Source organism: Curcuma longa, chromosome 8 (assembly GCF_044706935.1).
Source record: "Curcuma longa cultivar G26 ecotype Majalengka, Jawa Barat chromosome 8, ITB_CL_G26_1.1, whole genome shotgun sequence".
Classification (NCBI taxonomy): domain Eukaryota; kingdom Viridiplantae; phylum Streptophyta; class Magnoliopsida; order Zingiberales; family Zingiberaceae; genus Curcuma; species Curcuma longa.
The window spans coordinates 5,961,125-5,978,154 of NC_133868.1; the positions used below are offsets into that span (position 1 = coordinate 5,961,125).

Here is a 17,030-nt window from a genome sequence, read left to right on the forward strand (position 1 = left end):
ACAATAAGATTATCATTCATCGTGGTACCCAACGTGAATATATCATCCATTTTGAGAACATCAATATAATATAGCTGAAAAAATAATGAATCTTTTCTAAAAAGGAATCCCAACCATCTTCTCTCATACTTTAGAGTTAGTGTTTGCATACTTGTACGAATCCATTGCATTCAACATCTTGATCTTTCTTTTGTAATATCGTCAATAATTCACTTAAAATCCTAAGACATATTTCATCAAGTGTAGATTGAATACAAAATCAAATGAAAGTATTGACTCTAATAGATTAAATGTCTTAATTTTTTAATCAAGAGAACTAGAAATGGCATTTCTGAAGCATGTCTGGAGTTTTGTGTCATTTGTTTGTCCTTGCCTTGTAGAAGACTACACACCTCATTGATCCCTTTGATGGATCTTTACTGTCGAATAGATAAAGGCAGTAATCACCAAGAATAGCACAATCAGAACCAAGAGCTTCAAAATAATCAGCAAGTATAGGTGGAATTATCTTTCCATCAGTCTCTCTTGATGGCATACACCTACTCTCCTCTACCACCCTTAGCTTTTGAATACAAAATCATTTTTTAATCTGGGGCCATCGGCCATGTGGGCAAATAATTATTGCCAACCTCTCAAATTGGAACTAATTAATATTTTTTTATTTTATCTGAATACAATTGTGTTGTACTTAACAGAACACAAAATCAATATAAGACATGATTATATTTAGCAGAGAAGGTGATGATGATCCAGTAGGATTTTGTTTCCCAAGCATTGACATATGAATACATAATGATGTTACTGGTTCTCTTTAGGCAAGTGGAGCAGTTGTGCCTTTGGGAAATTAATAGAGTAGGAATCTAAGTTGGTCATTAAGTGTTGAAAGCATGGAGCTGTTCTTCAGTTACAGTGTGAGTTTTTCTCAAATTGTGCATAGGTTGTGAGTGAAGCAATGCATGACAATCTTGGTATTGCAGCATTGATAGGATAATTATAGGTGCAATCAAAAATGTGTTTTGTGCCTTCCTCTTTTTTTTTTTTTTTTTTACTTTTTAATAATCATGCATATTGGTTTGCTTGACACACAGGTGTACATATTTTTTTTGTATTTTGTCTGAATCCCCCACATTGGGCCTACATTAGTTCCACCCCTATTGGAGTTGGTCGACCAACTCTGGCTAGTTTTATCTTTGCATTAGCTGCTCCTGGTTCTACACTCATCCATTTGGTCGACCAAGTTGCACCACTTGATCAACCAGCTCCGACTGAATCCTACGACTCTGATCCATACGATCGATTCTTGTATTGGTTAACAAACATCCTCCATCTGGTTGACTAATCTTGACCAGTTCCTCTAATTTGATCTGTGTGACTTTGGTTTACTACGTTGTACCAGTTGGTCAACTAAATTGTTGGTCCACCAAATGTCCTAGTTCTGGTCAACTAACTATGACTGATTCCACCGTGACTCCTGCCACTTGCATTGATCGACCAATAGCCAACATATGGTCCACCAAACATAGACCATTGGTCGATCAAATCACAAACAACAGTTTACATTAAGTTTCTAGTCACCTGTTTCAGTCAACTGACCCTTGGTTGACTATTTCAAGTCGACTGTTAATTTAACTCTAGCCCATCTAACTCTGGCCAATCATATGCTTGGCACCATTGTCTACAAGAACACAAATCAGTCTAGATATGAAACCTATAATCATTACCTCTAAATACATTGAAAATCTAACCACTTATGATCAAACGGCAAACATTTCAATTGACAGTGTACATGTGACTAGAAAATGAAACCTAGACAAGAAGCTCCAATCTAGAAGAAACAAGGGCTTCTACCTTGGTCTGCAGAAGAACTTCTCATTTAAATTGCTTGACTGAAGGACACTTTTAGAGTTATAGATCTATTGATTTATTGCAAGTCACATTGTTGCTGTTGAATCTTGTCACTGAGACATGAGTTTTGAAGTTGCAACAACCTTGAGAACCTAAGGAGGAGAAAGTTCGTCTTCTATTGTTGTAGTCAACGCCACTTGGGTACAATTGTCATCTATGGCATTAGTAGCCACTCCCACTTGTGTCAGATTCGTTGCTTGCACAATTTTTTCTTCATTTTCTCATAGTTTGGCTCATTGGTTTTGCAAATGCCCTTTGTTGTTGCTCTTAATTTTACCATCATGGAAATGTGTCCAAATGATATCTTCTGAGTTTGTCTCCACTTGTCAATCAAAGATCCTCCTTGTTGATTGGACTCATTGTTAGTTAGTTCAGCAGAGTTCATCCTAAATCAAACCTGGTTCGGTTAGAAATTACCTCAAACTGAGATGAACCTGATTTTTTTCCCAAACCATCCTAAACTTAAGATCATCATGAGTATAATTAGGCCATAAATGCACCCCCAAGGCTTTAAAAGGTGTTTCATGCAATAGGCAATCAGCTTAGTGTATAGGCAGTAGGCAGGGGCCTAAGGGTCAATATTAGAATAGACAAAAGAAGAAAATGAAATATATATATATATATATATATAGAGAGAGAGAGAGAGAGAGAGAGAGAGAGAGAGAGAGAATTGTTTCCCTGCTCACCCATCTATGGGCAAACATCTACTGTTAAAATTATTTTTTAAAAATTCTTCTTTTATGTGAGAATTGAAAATCAGATTTGTGCAAAATCTCATTTCTAAACCCTAAATCCTAAAAAAGCACTAAGTCAATTTGCCACATTTGCACGTGCCCATGGGTTTCCCATAGACAGGTGAGTATATAGTATCCTTGATCAATAAAAAAAAGTTTACAATCACAATAATTGATAAGTACTAAACAACGTAATAGTAACAAAATATTTTATATTTCACATTACAACCAAGAAAATGAAATTCACAACAAAACATGTCATAAATTTAAATTTTATGAAAACACAATTAAATATAATTAGTGTTTAGTGTCATGCTACAATATAGATAAGATAACTAATATATAATGAACTAGCAACTTATAAAGAAAATTGATTTTTTTTTTCTATAGATTTGTCTAAGCATCTAGGTGGTGCGCTTGGGCCGGATAGGCAGTTCACCTGTGTTGCCTAGGTAGTCCATCTAGGCAGCCTTGACCACCTAGGCTGTCTACTATGTTAAAGATTTGGCTAGTAAGGGTCGCCTAACAACTAGTCAAAGTGGACCTCGGAAAAACCACCTACACCTCCTTTTAGAACAATCAATACACCCAATTAGATTAAAATTGGGATGCCAATTTAATTTAAGTCTAATTATGTTTGATCAAATCAAAATTGGGCCATGCATGGATCATCATTAGGTTTGATTTAGGATTTAACTATTTACTGGTAGGAAATCAAATATGATATTTGCAACCATGGATTAGAATGTCGTTCAGTTGGCATGATGAAAACATATTGTTTTGCCACATGGATTGAAACAAAACAAGGTCGACACACATGAGACCAACCTTAACATGCTGTCGCTCGCTGCTTGTTGATGCTTGCTACTGATTGTCTCAGATTCACCTTCCAATTTATATAAGTTGCTAGAAAACTACATTGTTACCACTACAAAACATCAAGTGATGAAAACTGGACAAAGCCCCACTCCACTATAATCTAAAATGTTAGTACTCTAAATCCACTATTTTTTAATCCTAATCTCCATCTATCTCACCCTTATGATCTAACAATGTAGGCTTCTGTCCAGATCATTGCTTCTTTAGTGAGCAGAGACAAATCCTCCATGGTCATTAAATAGGTTTTCCTCTTGTAGACAAGCCAACTAGGGTTTGTTTTCATCTTCTTTCTAATCAGTGTGCACCAAATGCCATCACATTGGCATGACACGACATTATCTTTCCGGATGGGGACTGCTTCTGCTTGAAATGGTATCTAACCTTCAAACCTTGTTTGCGATTGGAATACACAATCATGATTCGAGCTTGAAAAATCTAAACAAGAAAACAACCCCTTAGTTAACGTAGCTAACTTCTTAGTTTCACTATTATTTTGTCCAGGAACAAGTAACTGATTACTTTCTGCAGTTTATGTCCTTAACTGTCAACAAAAGATACATGATCATATCTTTCATGCAACATCATTAGCCCTATTCCATTTACTTCTCTTCCTAAATTTCAGGTTCGTCAAGAAATAGCTCCAATTGTGTTAACAGTAATATCATCTTTGGCTCATATTCTTCAAAATGGAGAGGTGAGTTGTTGTCTCTCTTAATTTTTTCCTGTCTTCCTTCTAAATCTTTTGTTTATTTATAGGGGTTGAACAAATCATTGCTCGAAAACAGTGCCATCACAATTGGTAGGCTTGCTTGGGTTTGTCCAGAACTGGTGGCACCCCACGTGGAGCATTTTATACAGTCATGGTGTATCACTTTATGCATGTAAAATCCTCTTACATTTCTGATAAATGCCTTCTATGCTTTGTGCCAAATAACCATCTCATGGTTTTCCATTTTTTTTGTCATCTCAATACCTATCTTAATTAATTATTTATATGGTATTTCTCCCAAATTACTTGGATCAACTAGTTTTCACTGTCTATGCTTTAGTTCCACTGAAAAGTCATCTTATACTTAACTGATCATTTGTCTGAGATATTCCTCTTTTGGATACTATAGCTACACAGGTGATATGTTTTTCTCATGTGTGCTGTGCAAGTTACATAAAGAGTTGGTCCTTGCATATTTTTATGTTCTTCTCATGCACCTTATGCCATCTTCATAGAGGGAAAATTGGCTTGCATTTTTTTTTTCTTCCAAATTACCATCATACAGAAGATCATCTTAGTATTAGAAGTTTTTTCCCGTTATGATGCACTGTGGGGAAGAAACCTTTGTTAACATAGAAGTTCCTTTTTGGTGAAGCTGCAGTGTTACCTTATACTTTGCTCAAGATATACATGCTCCTGATTATGAGCAGTCTTGGAGTTATTAAAGGAACTAGTCTAAAAGTCTAGTAATCTCTCGGAGAAGTGATTAATTCCATAACTAAAAGTTTAAGTTATTTTACATATCAAAGTTCAGTCTTTAAATCAAACTTTGTTGTCTCTAGATAAAAGAACATAACTGAAACAAACATGGTTCACAATGACTTGATAGAGTTCATGGATAATTATGGCTGTCAATTTTGCAAGTAAAAGGAGTATCTAGTAACTATATTGATCTTAATAAAAAAGTACAAAATTAACACTGGTGTTTACATCAAGGATCAAGGTTCAATTCTAAGGTTTTATGTTCAACATAATTATTTGATAAACTTATTAGTCATATTCAAGAGCAATTTTCATCATACAAATATTTACAAATATTATTGTGTTAATCAATGAAAATATCATTAATAGTATAAATGATGGGTGGTTAAAATGGAGAGAGTGCTTCTGGAGTCTTGTGTGATCGTGATGTCCCCATATGCTAAAAGGAAAATTCTGTAATATTGTAGTATGATCTGTCATACTTTGTGAATCGTTGTGCTGGAAGATTAAGAAGCAACACATTTATATGCTATTGTAGCAGAGATAGAATGCTTGTATGGATGTGTAAAGTTACTTAAAATGTTAAAATAAAAAAAGTACTAATAGTTGAGAGTCATGATCTGTAGCTCTAGTGAATGATAAAATGTGAGAAAATAGATTGAAATTGTACGAGCATATGCAAATAGATACTATATAGTTAGAAGATCATTTCATATAATTTAATGGAGGAAAAATTCATGCAGTTGATGACAAGTATTTGAGAGAAACATTGTTTGATGATGATTATGCTAATTCATGTAGTTGATGCCAAATATTTGAGAGAAACATTGTTTGATGATGATTATGCTAACTGATGAGAGTTGAGTTAGAAAAATCAAAACTTGAGTTATTTGCATGCTTTTGGAAATCAAGTTGAAGTGAAGTGGAAAGAAGATTGAATACATAAAATGTAATTTCTGAAAAAAAAAATTCTGAAGGGTTATGTTGCATGGATAAGAATATTGACTAGGTTTTTGTAATTTGGTTCATTATTCAAAAATAATGGGGGTTGAGGAATGAATTTATAGTATATCCTATGATTTTCACATGCACCTTTCAATTAGGCTGTGAAGATATTGGTCTTAGTGTGACCAATCTCACAGTTATGAGCGCTGATACAAATTTGTGGGGTGTTATTATCATGGTACTATTGGAATACCACTTACAAGTTATGAAAGCAAGGAACAAAGGGAAAAAAAAAAGAAAGAAACAAGAATAAGAAGTTTGGACAAAACACATTTTACAATAGTTCGACAACCTTACGTATGCCCATGACCATATATAGATTTCTATTATGCCAAACATACCCTAAAAGTCCCCAATATGGCTACACTTGACTTTTAATACATCACTGCTACACAGCATTAAGATGATTAATCCCTCTTATACATACATACATACATAACTGATCCCTTGTAACCTGTAGTTTATACTTTATAACTCTGTGTTGTTATAAGATCTTCAGAAGTTTTGGGCTGGGAATACTTGAACCAAGAACATTAGGTCCAAAATCATCTGATCAGGGTATCTTGGTCTAGAGACAATATGTTTGCACAATATTTATTGCAAGAACACCTGATTAGTTCAGTTGCTTGGGAAAGTCATCAACATACTGCAGACATTGCATAATTTGCCTATCTGCCTTGGATGGAGGTAACTGCCCTGCTGGCTGCTGCTCTTCAACAGAAGTGTGCCTCCAGTTGCACCCTCGACAAGTTCACTAAGGATCTTGACTCTTGACTCTTGTCTCTGGAGATGTTGCACAGATTACCAGACTTCGTTGTGTCAATTAATCTCCACACCTCTTTTACAGGGTTTAAAATGTAATATTTGCAAGAAATCAGGTGTTGCTCTGATAGATTTTAAAACCAGAGAAATTAAGTGAAGGTAGTATGTATATGTTCATAGTCAATCTTTAGATTTATAGATTAATAAGATTTAAAGGGTCAGAGGTATATGATGATAAATTAATTTATTGTCACTTTACTGGCAGTATATCCTTACATAGGATTCAACTGCTGAAAGTTTAATATGACACGGTTCATAGAGGTGGAATCAAAATTGGACATTTTGATTAAAGGCTGATCTCCAACATATGGTAAACTAGCGTACTGTACCCTACCATTATTAAATCAATAAAACATTCTTAGAAGGAAAAAAATAGGTCAGTGGATCCAATGCCTGTACATTATTGTAGTGACACATACTGGTACATTGTTGTACCAATGCATACTAGAATGCTGTTGTACAGGAGGTATGCTAGGCTCCATATAGCTAGAATCACCATTTAAAAAAAGTGTGCTACTTCAAATCGACTAGTTTGTATTTTGGTTATTTATGGGAATAGTGTTTGAATCACTGGCTGAGGTATATGTCATCTTGTCACTCTTGTTGTGGATGAAAAGTTGATTAGAAATCTATAAAAAGAATGATGTTACATTATCTATCAGTGACTAGATTTATAATGATAGATACATTGGTATGGTTTTCAAAATGTCGTAACAACTAAACCTGGATTCATGTCTAATGATAAGAAGTGTAAATAGGGTGTTTCTGACAAGAAGTGTCTTGCATCTGTGTGCAGCTTGCTAATTTTCTTTGAGTTAAATATTTGGGATTTAAAAACTAGACTGGCTTGTACCTAAACTTGATAACTATATTTATAAAACTAATAACCAACTTACTGCTTACTACATTGAGATCCCAAGAAACAGTCACTATATGAGATGAGTGGATCAATCAATATAGTTGCAAGCTTGCAACAACTTCAATTGAATCTTTCCATACAAATCTGGTTAGGGTCGTCGAGAAAAAATAAAGGGATGTAGATAAATTGAAAGACGAGACAAAGAAAAAACAAAAATCTCAATCATCCATGTTTTCAGTAGTAGAAAGAACCAAAATCTCAATAATATAATAAAGAATAACTTTTAATTCAGTGGTCACAACTTTTTTGGGCTTCTGAATAATCATCTTGCCATTGTTCTATAATGAAACACATTCATAATCAGATCTTTTTTTTTTTTTACTTATGCAACGCGGTGTAAATAGTCGAAAGAAGCCTGACTCTTGCTTTTAGAGTCTTCAGTATGTATTAGATTTTTAGGAGTTGGTATGTTTTGCACGTAAATTCTTTATATACTGTGTCACATCATGCTTATAGTGGATTTCACCAAATATTTGACCATTAGAAATGACAAACTGGTTACTTCAACCTTTTGCTATAATAATTCTTTATACAGATGATAGCCTATGGTTAATCCATATTCATTATCTGGCATCTTGGTGAGTGATGGTTTTTTGTTTACAGGATACGGGATGATTATGAAAAGGAGGATGCATTTCGTGGGCTATGTGCAATTGTATGGTGCCTTTTTTGTTTATCCCATCTTTTCATGATGTTATTGAGTGGTGCTTACGTACAAATTGTCTGTTACATCTGTAGGCTAGAGCAAACCCTTCCGGCACTGTGAGCTCACTTGGTTACTTGTGTAAAGCTGTTGCAAGTTGGCGTGTAAGACCTTGTACCACAATTAATGATATCAAAATCATAACTTAGTTCATTTCTTTGACCTTTATTTTCATCTCTCAGGAGATACGAAGTCAAGATTTACACAATGAGATTAGCCAAGTTTTGAATGGGTACAAACAGGTATAAAGATCATTCTTCTGCATGCCATCTATTTTCATTTTATTGTCAAATTAACTCTCCAAATGAGAAACCTTCTAATAGATGCTCGGAAATGAAACATGGGAACAAGGCATGTCCACGTTAGAACCACCAGAGGTGCAGAAATTGTCAAGATTTGGAGTATAAATAATACCCAAGGAAAATGCTCCTCGTTGGTTTTTGTCTTTCTGTGTTGCGTTTGGGTCAGAAGAGTGTGTTTCTTGGTAGGAAGAATGCTTATACGACATTGTGCACATCTGAGATAGATGAGAAAATATCGATTGGTTGGGGAGAACAGCTTTGTAATTGTGTGCGCGCGCTTTTGATCTTCCAGTTCTTGTTACGGCCCTTGCAGATTGACTGATTCCTACCAAGAAAAAGGGGTTACGTCCAAGGGTCGTGCTTGTGCGTTGGCTGGGCACTTAGAGAATTTTATCGTGTTTGTTGTATGCTCATAATGTCTTGTTATATTTTTCAGTGGGCTGTTTTTGTTTATAAATCCACTGATTTATTTGATGGCATTCATCAAGTTGTCCAAATTTGACGTGTATCAGTTTTCGAACTTGAAACATTTCCTCGAAAGAATTTCTGTATTAGATTGATATTCATTATTTGACGATTTCATGGCAAACACTATGCTTGTTTATATCAATGGCTCGTAATATTTCGCATAATATGCTTTGGTCATTGAAGTTTTTTGCACTTTTGCTTTTCTCCCGTAATAAAAAATTTGATGCTAAAAGCATACTATGTAGTTTTCCTTCACTCAGGAGTTTCAATTTTAAAATTGTCGTGCCATAAAGATATTAATATATATTTTTTATTAAATAATTAAAATTTAATTTAATTTAAATCTACTTATTCCTAATTATTATGTTTAGATTTTAATTAATCTTAAATTGATTTTTATTCAATTTTATTTTTAATTTAATAATAAACATTTATAATAATTAAATATTACAATTATATCGGCATGATGTGTGTCGTTTCAATTATAAATTAAAAGTATAAAATTTTAAATTATCGTATTATTTTTTATGTCACAGTGGTTAGAGTTATTTATTTATCTATGCAGTTATTCTATTTATTGCATGCCTCCGAGTCTGTTTGTAACTCGTACTCTGTTACGTAAAGAGAATTATCAATTTTATTTTATATATTATCTATCATCTTTGGGTATTCAAATATTTAAATAAATAAAATTTTTGTTTTCAAATTTAAAATTCTGATAATCGTTACACAAAGTGATTTCCTTAATTTTATACGGATTAAGCGCTGAATTTTTTCCCTGATTTTTTAATTTATATATTTTACAACTATTTTAATATCAAAATTTCACGCTCCTTTTCGTTAGATATGGCACACCATAATTATTAAATATGAGATTTTTATCGTATTTACATTTTCAATATCTCTTTTTAAAATAATCAACTAATAGTGATAAAAGATATGCTAATATTAGCTATTAAAAATATGATAAATAATGTTCAATTTAACAAGAGTAAAATTGAACAAAAAATTGGTATTCAATTGTAATCTATTAGTTAACAATTAGATGTTAATATAAATATTATTAATAGAATAAAAAAGTTAAATAAGAACCATATGATCATAGATGTGCCAGATTATACTGTTAAAGTTGATTTGTATAAAAATTTAATATAGTCAAAAAAAATAATAGACGTACGAAAATACTAGAAATTACAAAATGAAAGTAAATAAGGAGAAAAAAAATGAATAACCGAGACAAATATGATACAATGAGAGACATGTAATATACACGGTTAAAGTGGAGAAGTATAACAAAAAAAAAAATAGTCGTCCTTTTTTTTCTTCAAATTTTCAAAGTCACCTCTCATATTTATTTTTAACAAAAAGACGTCCCATTTCATTATTCTATTTTATATATTCCATTTAAGTATTAAATCGGTTGGGCAGTTGGGCACCTTATATCATTTACAATTTCATAATTATTAAAATATGAATAGAATTTTAAAAATTCACATTGTAACAATTATAATTTTATAGCTGTTGTGAATTCAATCCTGAATTTACATTGTAACAATTATAAAATCGTAGCTACTCCAACGTGAACAGAAATATAACTACTACGAAATTGTAATTACTATAATACCAATTCAAGATTGAATTATCTTGAATTCATATTATAATAATTACAAAATTATAACTATTATTATGTAAACAAAAATTTATATTGTAACCATTACACCATGAATAAAAATTCATATTCTAACCGTTACAAAATCATAATTACTATAACATAAATTCAAAATTAAATTCATATTGTGATAATTACAAAATAATAACTATTACAATATAAATTTATTCAAAATATTCATATTCTAACCATCACAATTTTAAAATTACTATAATATAAATTGATACCGATTCAAAAATTAAAATTTAAAATTTAAATAAAAAATAATAATACTGAATAATATAAAATAATATTAAAGGACATAAACAGTATGAAAGAGCACCCTTTTAATCAAAAATAAATGAAACACTCCTTTCATAATTTAAAATAACAATAGCGCCATCTTAATTTTTACCCAAAGTATAAAGTATAAACGGACCAAAGAAAATAATAACAATAAAAAAATATTAAATAGTAGTTGCAATGTCTGTACATAGAACGCTGTGAGGCGACAGCAACGTAAACAAGTCCAACTCAAATAACTGAGACAAATATGACAATACGTAAACTCAAAATTAAAAAAATAAGAATAATAATATTTCAGAGATAATAGACACCAAATTATTTGTTCATTTTAAATTACAAATTTCTGTGATCAGAAATAAATACGTGCTAAAGTAGAGACAACATCAAAATCTACTACATACAAAGTGAAACTTTCTTTAACAAATATTTAAAAATTTTATATGTTAATTTAAATTTTGATAGCATGTGCAAGATTCAAAACAAACTTATAAATATGAGAACATGTACTTTAGAATTTAGCCTATAATTAACTCAAAACATAAACAAGGAGGGCCGCAATCCAAACACACGCTGAATTGATTTTACTAGAAAATACAACATCCTGCTAATCTGAAACCCTAACATAACCAAGAGAACTGACGATTACCTAACACGAGCTCTAAATCTTAATCACAACTCTAAGTAACAATCTACTGAGAGTCACAAAGAAACAATGGGATTCCTAAAGTTGTCTGCTGCTTGCAGCATGGAATTAATTGCTTGATGCTACTGATGATCCATTTAAACACTTGATACATTTGCTCTGCTTCAAGCTCTAGCCCTCTTGTTGGCGCTGCAACTAGGACACTTGTACTGTTTTATGTGTTCAGCCCGGGCAGGCGTGATCTTCACGCACTTCCCATGGAACCATTTTTCACACACATCACAACATATCCAGAACTCATCATTGGCATAATTGTCGCCACATGCACCACATAAAGTGTTCTCATGCTCCTCTTCATCTTCCTCATCCTCTGCACCACTGTCTTCGTCTTCCTTTGGAGTGTGTATCTTTGCTACCTTAGTCTGAGACTCACCCTGCTGAGAGACTATTATTGGTGGGAATCTGCATATAAGTTAGAGGCAACATGAAGATTGGCAAAGAACTTACCATCCTAGAGTTTGTTTTTCTCTTGCTGCTGCTATTTGAGATTTTTTCCTTTGAGTGTTTCTTGGCAGCCCCAGTTACAACTTCATATATAGTAGGGAGATTGTTTATCATATTAAAAAGTCGCCTCCTGCAGTAGTTATAATATCAGCGCAAACAATATCAGAATGCTAAAACCAAGGAGGTTAAAGTGGAAGGAATTAACCACTAAGTGTTCAACAACGTCTTTCCTAAGGACTAGCCCCAGAGAGAACATAAACGGGTTATCAGTGTTAAAGAAATTTTAGTGAGGAACAGAAGTGGTGGGCTTCAAAGGCAAGTGATAAACCATGAAAAAGATAACCAAAATACAGAAGCCTTGTCGGACAAACAATTACACATAATGACAAACTCTCCCTGATTATAAAAATCCAAGAATATTGCAATGAGTTTATGAAAGGGGAAGTAGGTCACAGCCTGTATCGGTATCAAACTTTCAAAGTTCAACTCCTATTGCTTAAATGGCCAGATAATGAGGAGAAACACAGTAAGCGGAGAACAGCCACTATATACCCAGGATCATAGACAGCAAAGGTTATAGGATTTAGCAAGAATTTGATTTTGGTATGGTCTAACTGTATCACATTAAGAAACAGAATGAGCTATAATTAATCAGGAATCATAATAAAGCGAGTTAGGTTCAGGAAAATTTCATAATCATAAGATCACATTTCAATCATCCAATCTCTGTCCAGTGTAATTCCAAAAATCATGGAGATCAGCACTGTAGTTATCCAGACACAAAAACCATTCCACCCCCATTTCTGCAAGAATATCTATGATGTTTACTAAATGAATGCAACCAGTTACAAAGTGCAGAACAGCCACATAGAGAAAAAAGAAGTAGCTCCAGCTGTCATGTACGCAACAGCACATAAAAACACAAAAGCTTGCTATGATCACATACAGATGAAGAATAAATATGTTACTGTAAACCAAATGGCAAATGAAAAATGCAGTAAGGAATCTACATTAACAATGGTGACACTAAACAAAAAAGGAAATCAACCCACGGTAATTGGAAAAAATAGTGCAATGAATTCCTGAAAAAATGATGCCGTGAGCTATAAGAAACCAAACACAGTGCACCAATCTAGAAGCATTTTCGAAGTTGAAAAATGTCAAGAACTATCAACAGCCCATTGTTAATCCAGGTGCAGTACAACCTAATGAAAAAACTCCACAGATTTAATGCAGTTTATAAGAAAATTTGAATGGACAAAATGATGCTCCAACTCTAAGGTTTTGACATAGTTCATGTCAGATTAACTTACCTGGATTCCTTATCGAATCCAAGCGGGCCCCCAAAATAGAACGCAACAGCAAGTAACCATGCATCACTGTGGACTGCAACTAGCGCAAGCCAGTCTTTCTCTTCCATACCATCTCTTGCAAAGTTAATTCCCAAAGCTGGCTCAGGAAGTTCTGGAGGTACTTCTTCAGCAGGCAAGGTTACTTCCCAAGTCTCATTCGGAAGCCCATAAAGACACAAATTCTCCTTTTCTGCAAAGGCAGTCAGATTAGCATGGTCATATTTGGCTCAATGAATAATAAATGTTCAGAATACAATTAAGTTGCAGAAATACCCTGCAAGAACCAGTTTCTCTGTATATAAGGTAGAGAAGTTCAAATTCAACATATACCATACAACATGGCTCCTCGTTGTAGCCTTGTAGGAAACAAGACATAATATATAATAAACCAATCAAATGAAATAAAGGTGACATCTCTGAGTCAAGATTATAGGGTCCATTTACAGGCTAGGCCAATGGCCCAGTTAAAAGACTTCGCTGTTTAGGGTTTTGCAACAATTTTTTATGGTTGTAGAAGACGGAAAAGGGTACTTTGCTGAATTTCGAGGCAGCTCTGGATTTTGTCACTGGTGGAGCATTCCAAATCCTAAGAAACACATTGGGATGCATTTAGAGGGCATGGATTACCATATTTGCTCATAGAGAGGAGGATTTTCTATTAAGGGGAGAAGATTCTCAATTTCTTAAGGTAGGTTTCTCCATTGTTTCTCTATTGGTGTTGAAAGAAAAGCATAAGATAGCTATAAAGAGCTTTTGTACAATATGTGGATACTGTTTGTCTGATTTTAATTATATTTTTTCTCAAATATATTATATAAACTTGGATTATCTTTGTAGACTAGACTTCTTAGGTTTATATATCTAGATTGAACAGGGTGTTATTAAGGCTAAATTTTGTTCAATATTATTGGAAATTCCTGCTTTTAGAAGTCCTAATGTATTCAACAAGTCAATGATTAGAAAACATGAACCTCTGGAATGCAATCTAACTACCAGGCCAATGTAAAACATCAAGCCATAAAAATTAGTAACCCAACAACACTGATGAAATTTCTTGGAGTTGGTCTTGGATTTGGGTCAAAATAAAACCCGTTAACTCAAGGCTAAATTGGCTAATTGACTTTCTCTATTACTTGCTGTTCAGTCCTCTTGAACATATAGCCAGACCCTGGAGGTCTTGTAACTCTAAATGAGTGAGATTTGTACGAGAAAAAGAGAGATACTATGGATAAACTGACCACTCTTGTATTGGGATGCAAGGTATTGGAGTGTTGGAGTTTGTCTTCCACGCAGGAAATTAGATTATATGTCCTCTGTTACGTCTTCGTATTTCTTATTAATCGATTTCCTCATCCTCAGTTCATAGATGCACTCTAGTCTTGGCAGAAATATGTAAACTCAACTTACTTTGAATTGTTTATGGTTGACTCTTGTAATTCTATATCTTTTCTATCTTCTTATAATTATGTGCACCTCAAGACTAATAATTTAACCTAGTATTTTTTTCAGACATCCTCCAATCAAATGAAACCACAAAGGTCTGAATTGGCTGGTTTAACTATAACAACCTACCATTACTTGAAGTTTGTATTAATGGAATTGAGTTAAGCAAACTCTGTTGTGTTTGGTTTATTGTAAGAATCAAAGCCATCATGGGAAGTGGAAATATAATGAAAATAAAATCAGAATGATCCAGATGCTAACATATTTGGCTCATCTACCATGAAAATGAAACTGAATATGGTCAAACAGATAGATTTACATAATTTCATTTTTGGAAATCAAACATGAAAATGATCAAGTTGCTAACATATTTGGCTCGTTTACTATGAAAAAGAAATTGAATTTTGCCAAATATATTACATAATTCAATTTTTTGAAGTCAATCATGAAAATGATCAAGTTGCTAACATATTTGGCTCATTTACCATGAGAATGGATTTGAACATCCCAGCCAGAGTGGTAAAGACCATATGAAGGTACTAGGAATTCCCTTTTGTCATTCCCTCCTAAATATATGTATACTAGACATACATATAACAATGTTAAAGTATGCTACTTTAGAGTAGCATGTGCCTTACAACTAGTTATCCATATTTATGGTTTATGATAATTATATTGTATTAATGACATGATATTCAGGAAATAAGGAATTTTTATTATGACTAAATATCTCAGTTGTACCTTGTAACTGTCTTCACTGAAATTGCATCTTATCATGTAGTCATGTATTAATAATTTCTAGTTCGGTTCCATTCCTATCTACTATGATTTTTTTCAGTTTTTTTTTTTCAATATTTTTTTTTAGATCCTAAAGAATATGAATCTGGTGGACTGCAAGACAGCCCAAACGCCAATCAATAATGGAAAATCATCCTATAAACATACTTATGAAGCAGTATTAATCGCATAGTTCACTTGCAATCACAGAACAAAGTTATCACAAACACAATCAAACAGACTTGCGCAGTAAAAGAAGTTGAAATTGCACTGACCATGAATTGAAAAACAAAAAAAAAAAAAGAGGAATACTTAAGCATAAACTAGCTAACACAGCTCAAAAAAGCTGTCACAGAGTCCATATAAAAAAACCAACAGAGGAAACGATAAAATCCACATCAACCAATGAACAAATAACTCGAGATGGAAAAGACACGAAAATCAAGGGATAAACTGCTTGGAACTAGTTCAAGTTGTACGGTAACCCTAACCATATGGAACTGCTATGAGAGAGAGAGTAGAAGAAAAGGAGGAAAATTTGTACCCGGATCGCACTGCTGATAAAACTTCTCTACATCTGCATCACGAAAAAGCAGTAAAAGAACAGTCAACTCGGGCGAAGGGAAAGAAAAACGTAACACAACGAGCCAAATGAACCGGTCAAAACACAAAACGAAGACACTGGAGCAACAGCTACCAGTAGTAAGCGCCTTGATCATCCCGGCTCTCCGTCCCCTGAAGTCGCGGAAGACCTCCTCGGCAGTGCGAGAGCTGTACGCTCCTCCGCCGCCCGCATCCATCCCCGGAGACAGGTACGAACTCAGGAACCGCGGAGCTAGAGAGGGATTTCTCCCTGGAAGCGGGGAAGGGATTCAAAAGCGGCGCTCGATCGCGAAAAAGTGGGCGACGCGGCCGAGATTTGAGGGCCGAGCTGGGTTTCGATTCTCCTTGGGGTTTTCATTCTCAGAAAGAGAAAAGAGAGGGCGTGCTCTGGAGATGAATCCAATCCGACGGCGAATCAAGATCGGGTTTGACCTGATGGGACTCGGGTCAGATCCAACCACGACCAACATACGGTCCAACCGAATCGGATGCGGACCCGTCAATCAGACTTTTCTCTTCTTTTTTTCCCCCTTTTTTGTTTTTTAG

The 17,030-nt window shown here is 33.9% G+C and overlaps 2 protein-coding genes across 3 annotated transcripts in view; one reads left to right on the forward strand and one right to left on the reverse strand.

The window, feature by feature from the left end:
* LOC141833118 (transportin-1-like) overlaps positions 1-9,329 on the forward strand; it is a 45,929-nt gene extending 36,600 nt beyond the window's left edge. Inside the window, exon 29 of the mRNA XM_074720501.1 lies at positions 8,762-9,329. Within this exon, the coding sequence (XP_074576602.1) occupies positions 8,762-8,845 (84 nt within the window). The 3' untranslated portion in view covers positions 8,846-9,329. The remainder of the gene's footprint in view (positions 1-8,761) is intronic.
* Positions 9,330-11,688: 2,359 nt separating this feature from the next.
* Positions 11,689-16,828, reverse strand: LOC141832996 (PHD finger protein ALFIN-LIKE 8-like). 2 transcript variants are annotated; one of them, XM_074720369.1, is made up of 5 exons: positions 16,579-16,828; positions 16,426-16,458; positions 13,623-13,851; positions 12,313-12,439; positions 11,689-12,239 (listed from the first exon to the last, which is right to left on the reverse strand). In XM_074720369.1, exons 1-5 carry the CDS (start codon positions 16,679-16,681, stop codon positions 11,970-11,972), a joined length of 762 nt encoding a protein of 253 aa, XP_074576470.1. In that variant the 5' UTR covers positions 16,682-16,828; the 3' UTR covers positions 11,689-11,969. The 2 variants fall into 2 exon arrangements, with proteins under 2 accessions (XP_074576470.1, XP_074576469.1); XM_074720368.1 differs by having other exon boundaries at positions 11,689-12,242.
* Positions 16,829-17,030: the final 202 nt, after the last annotated feature.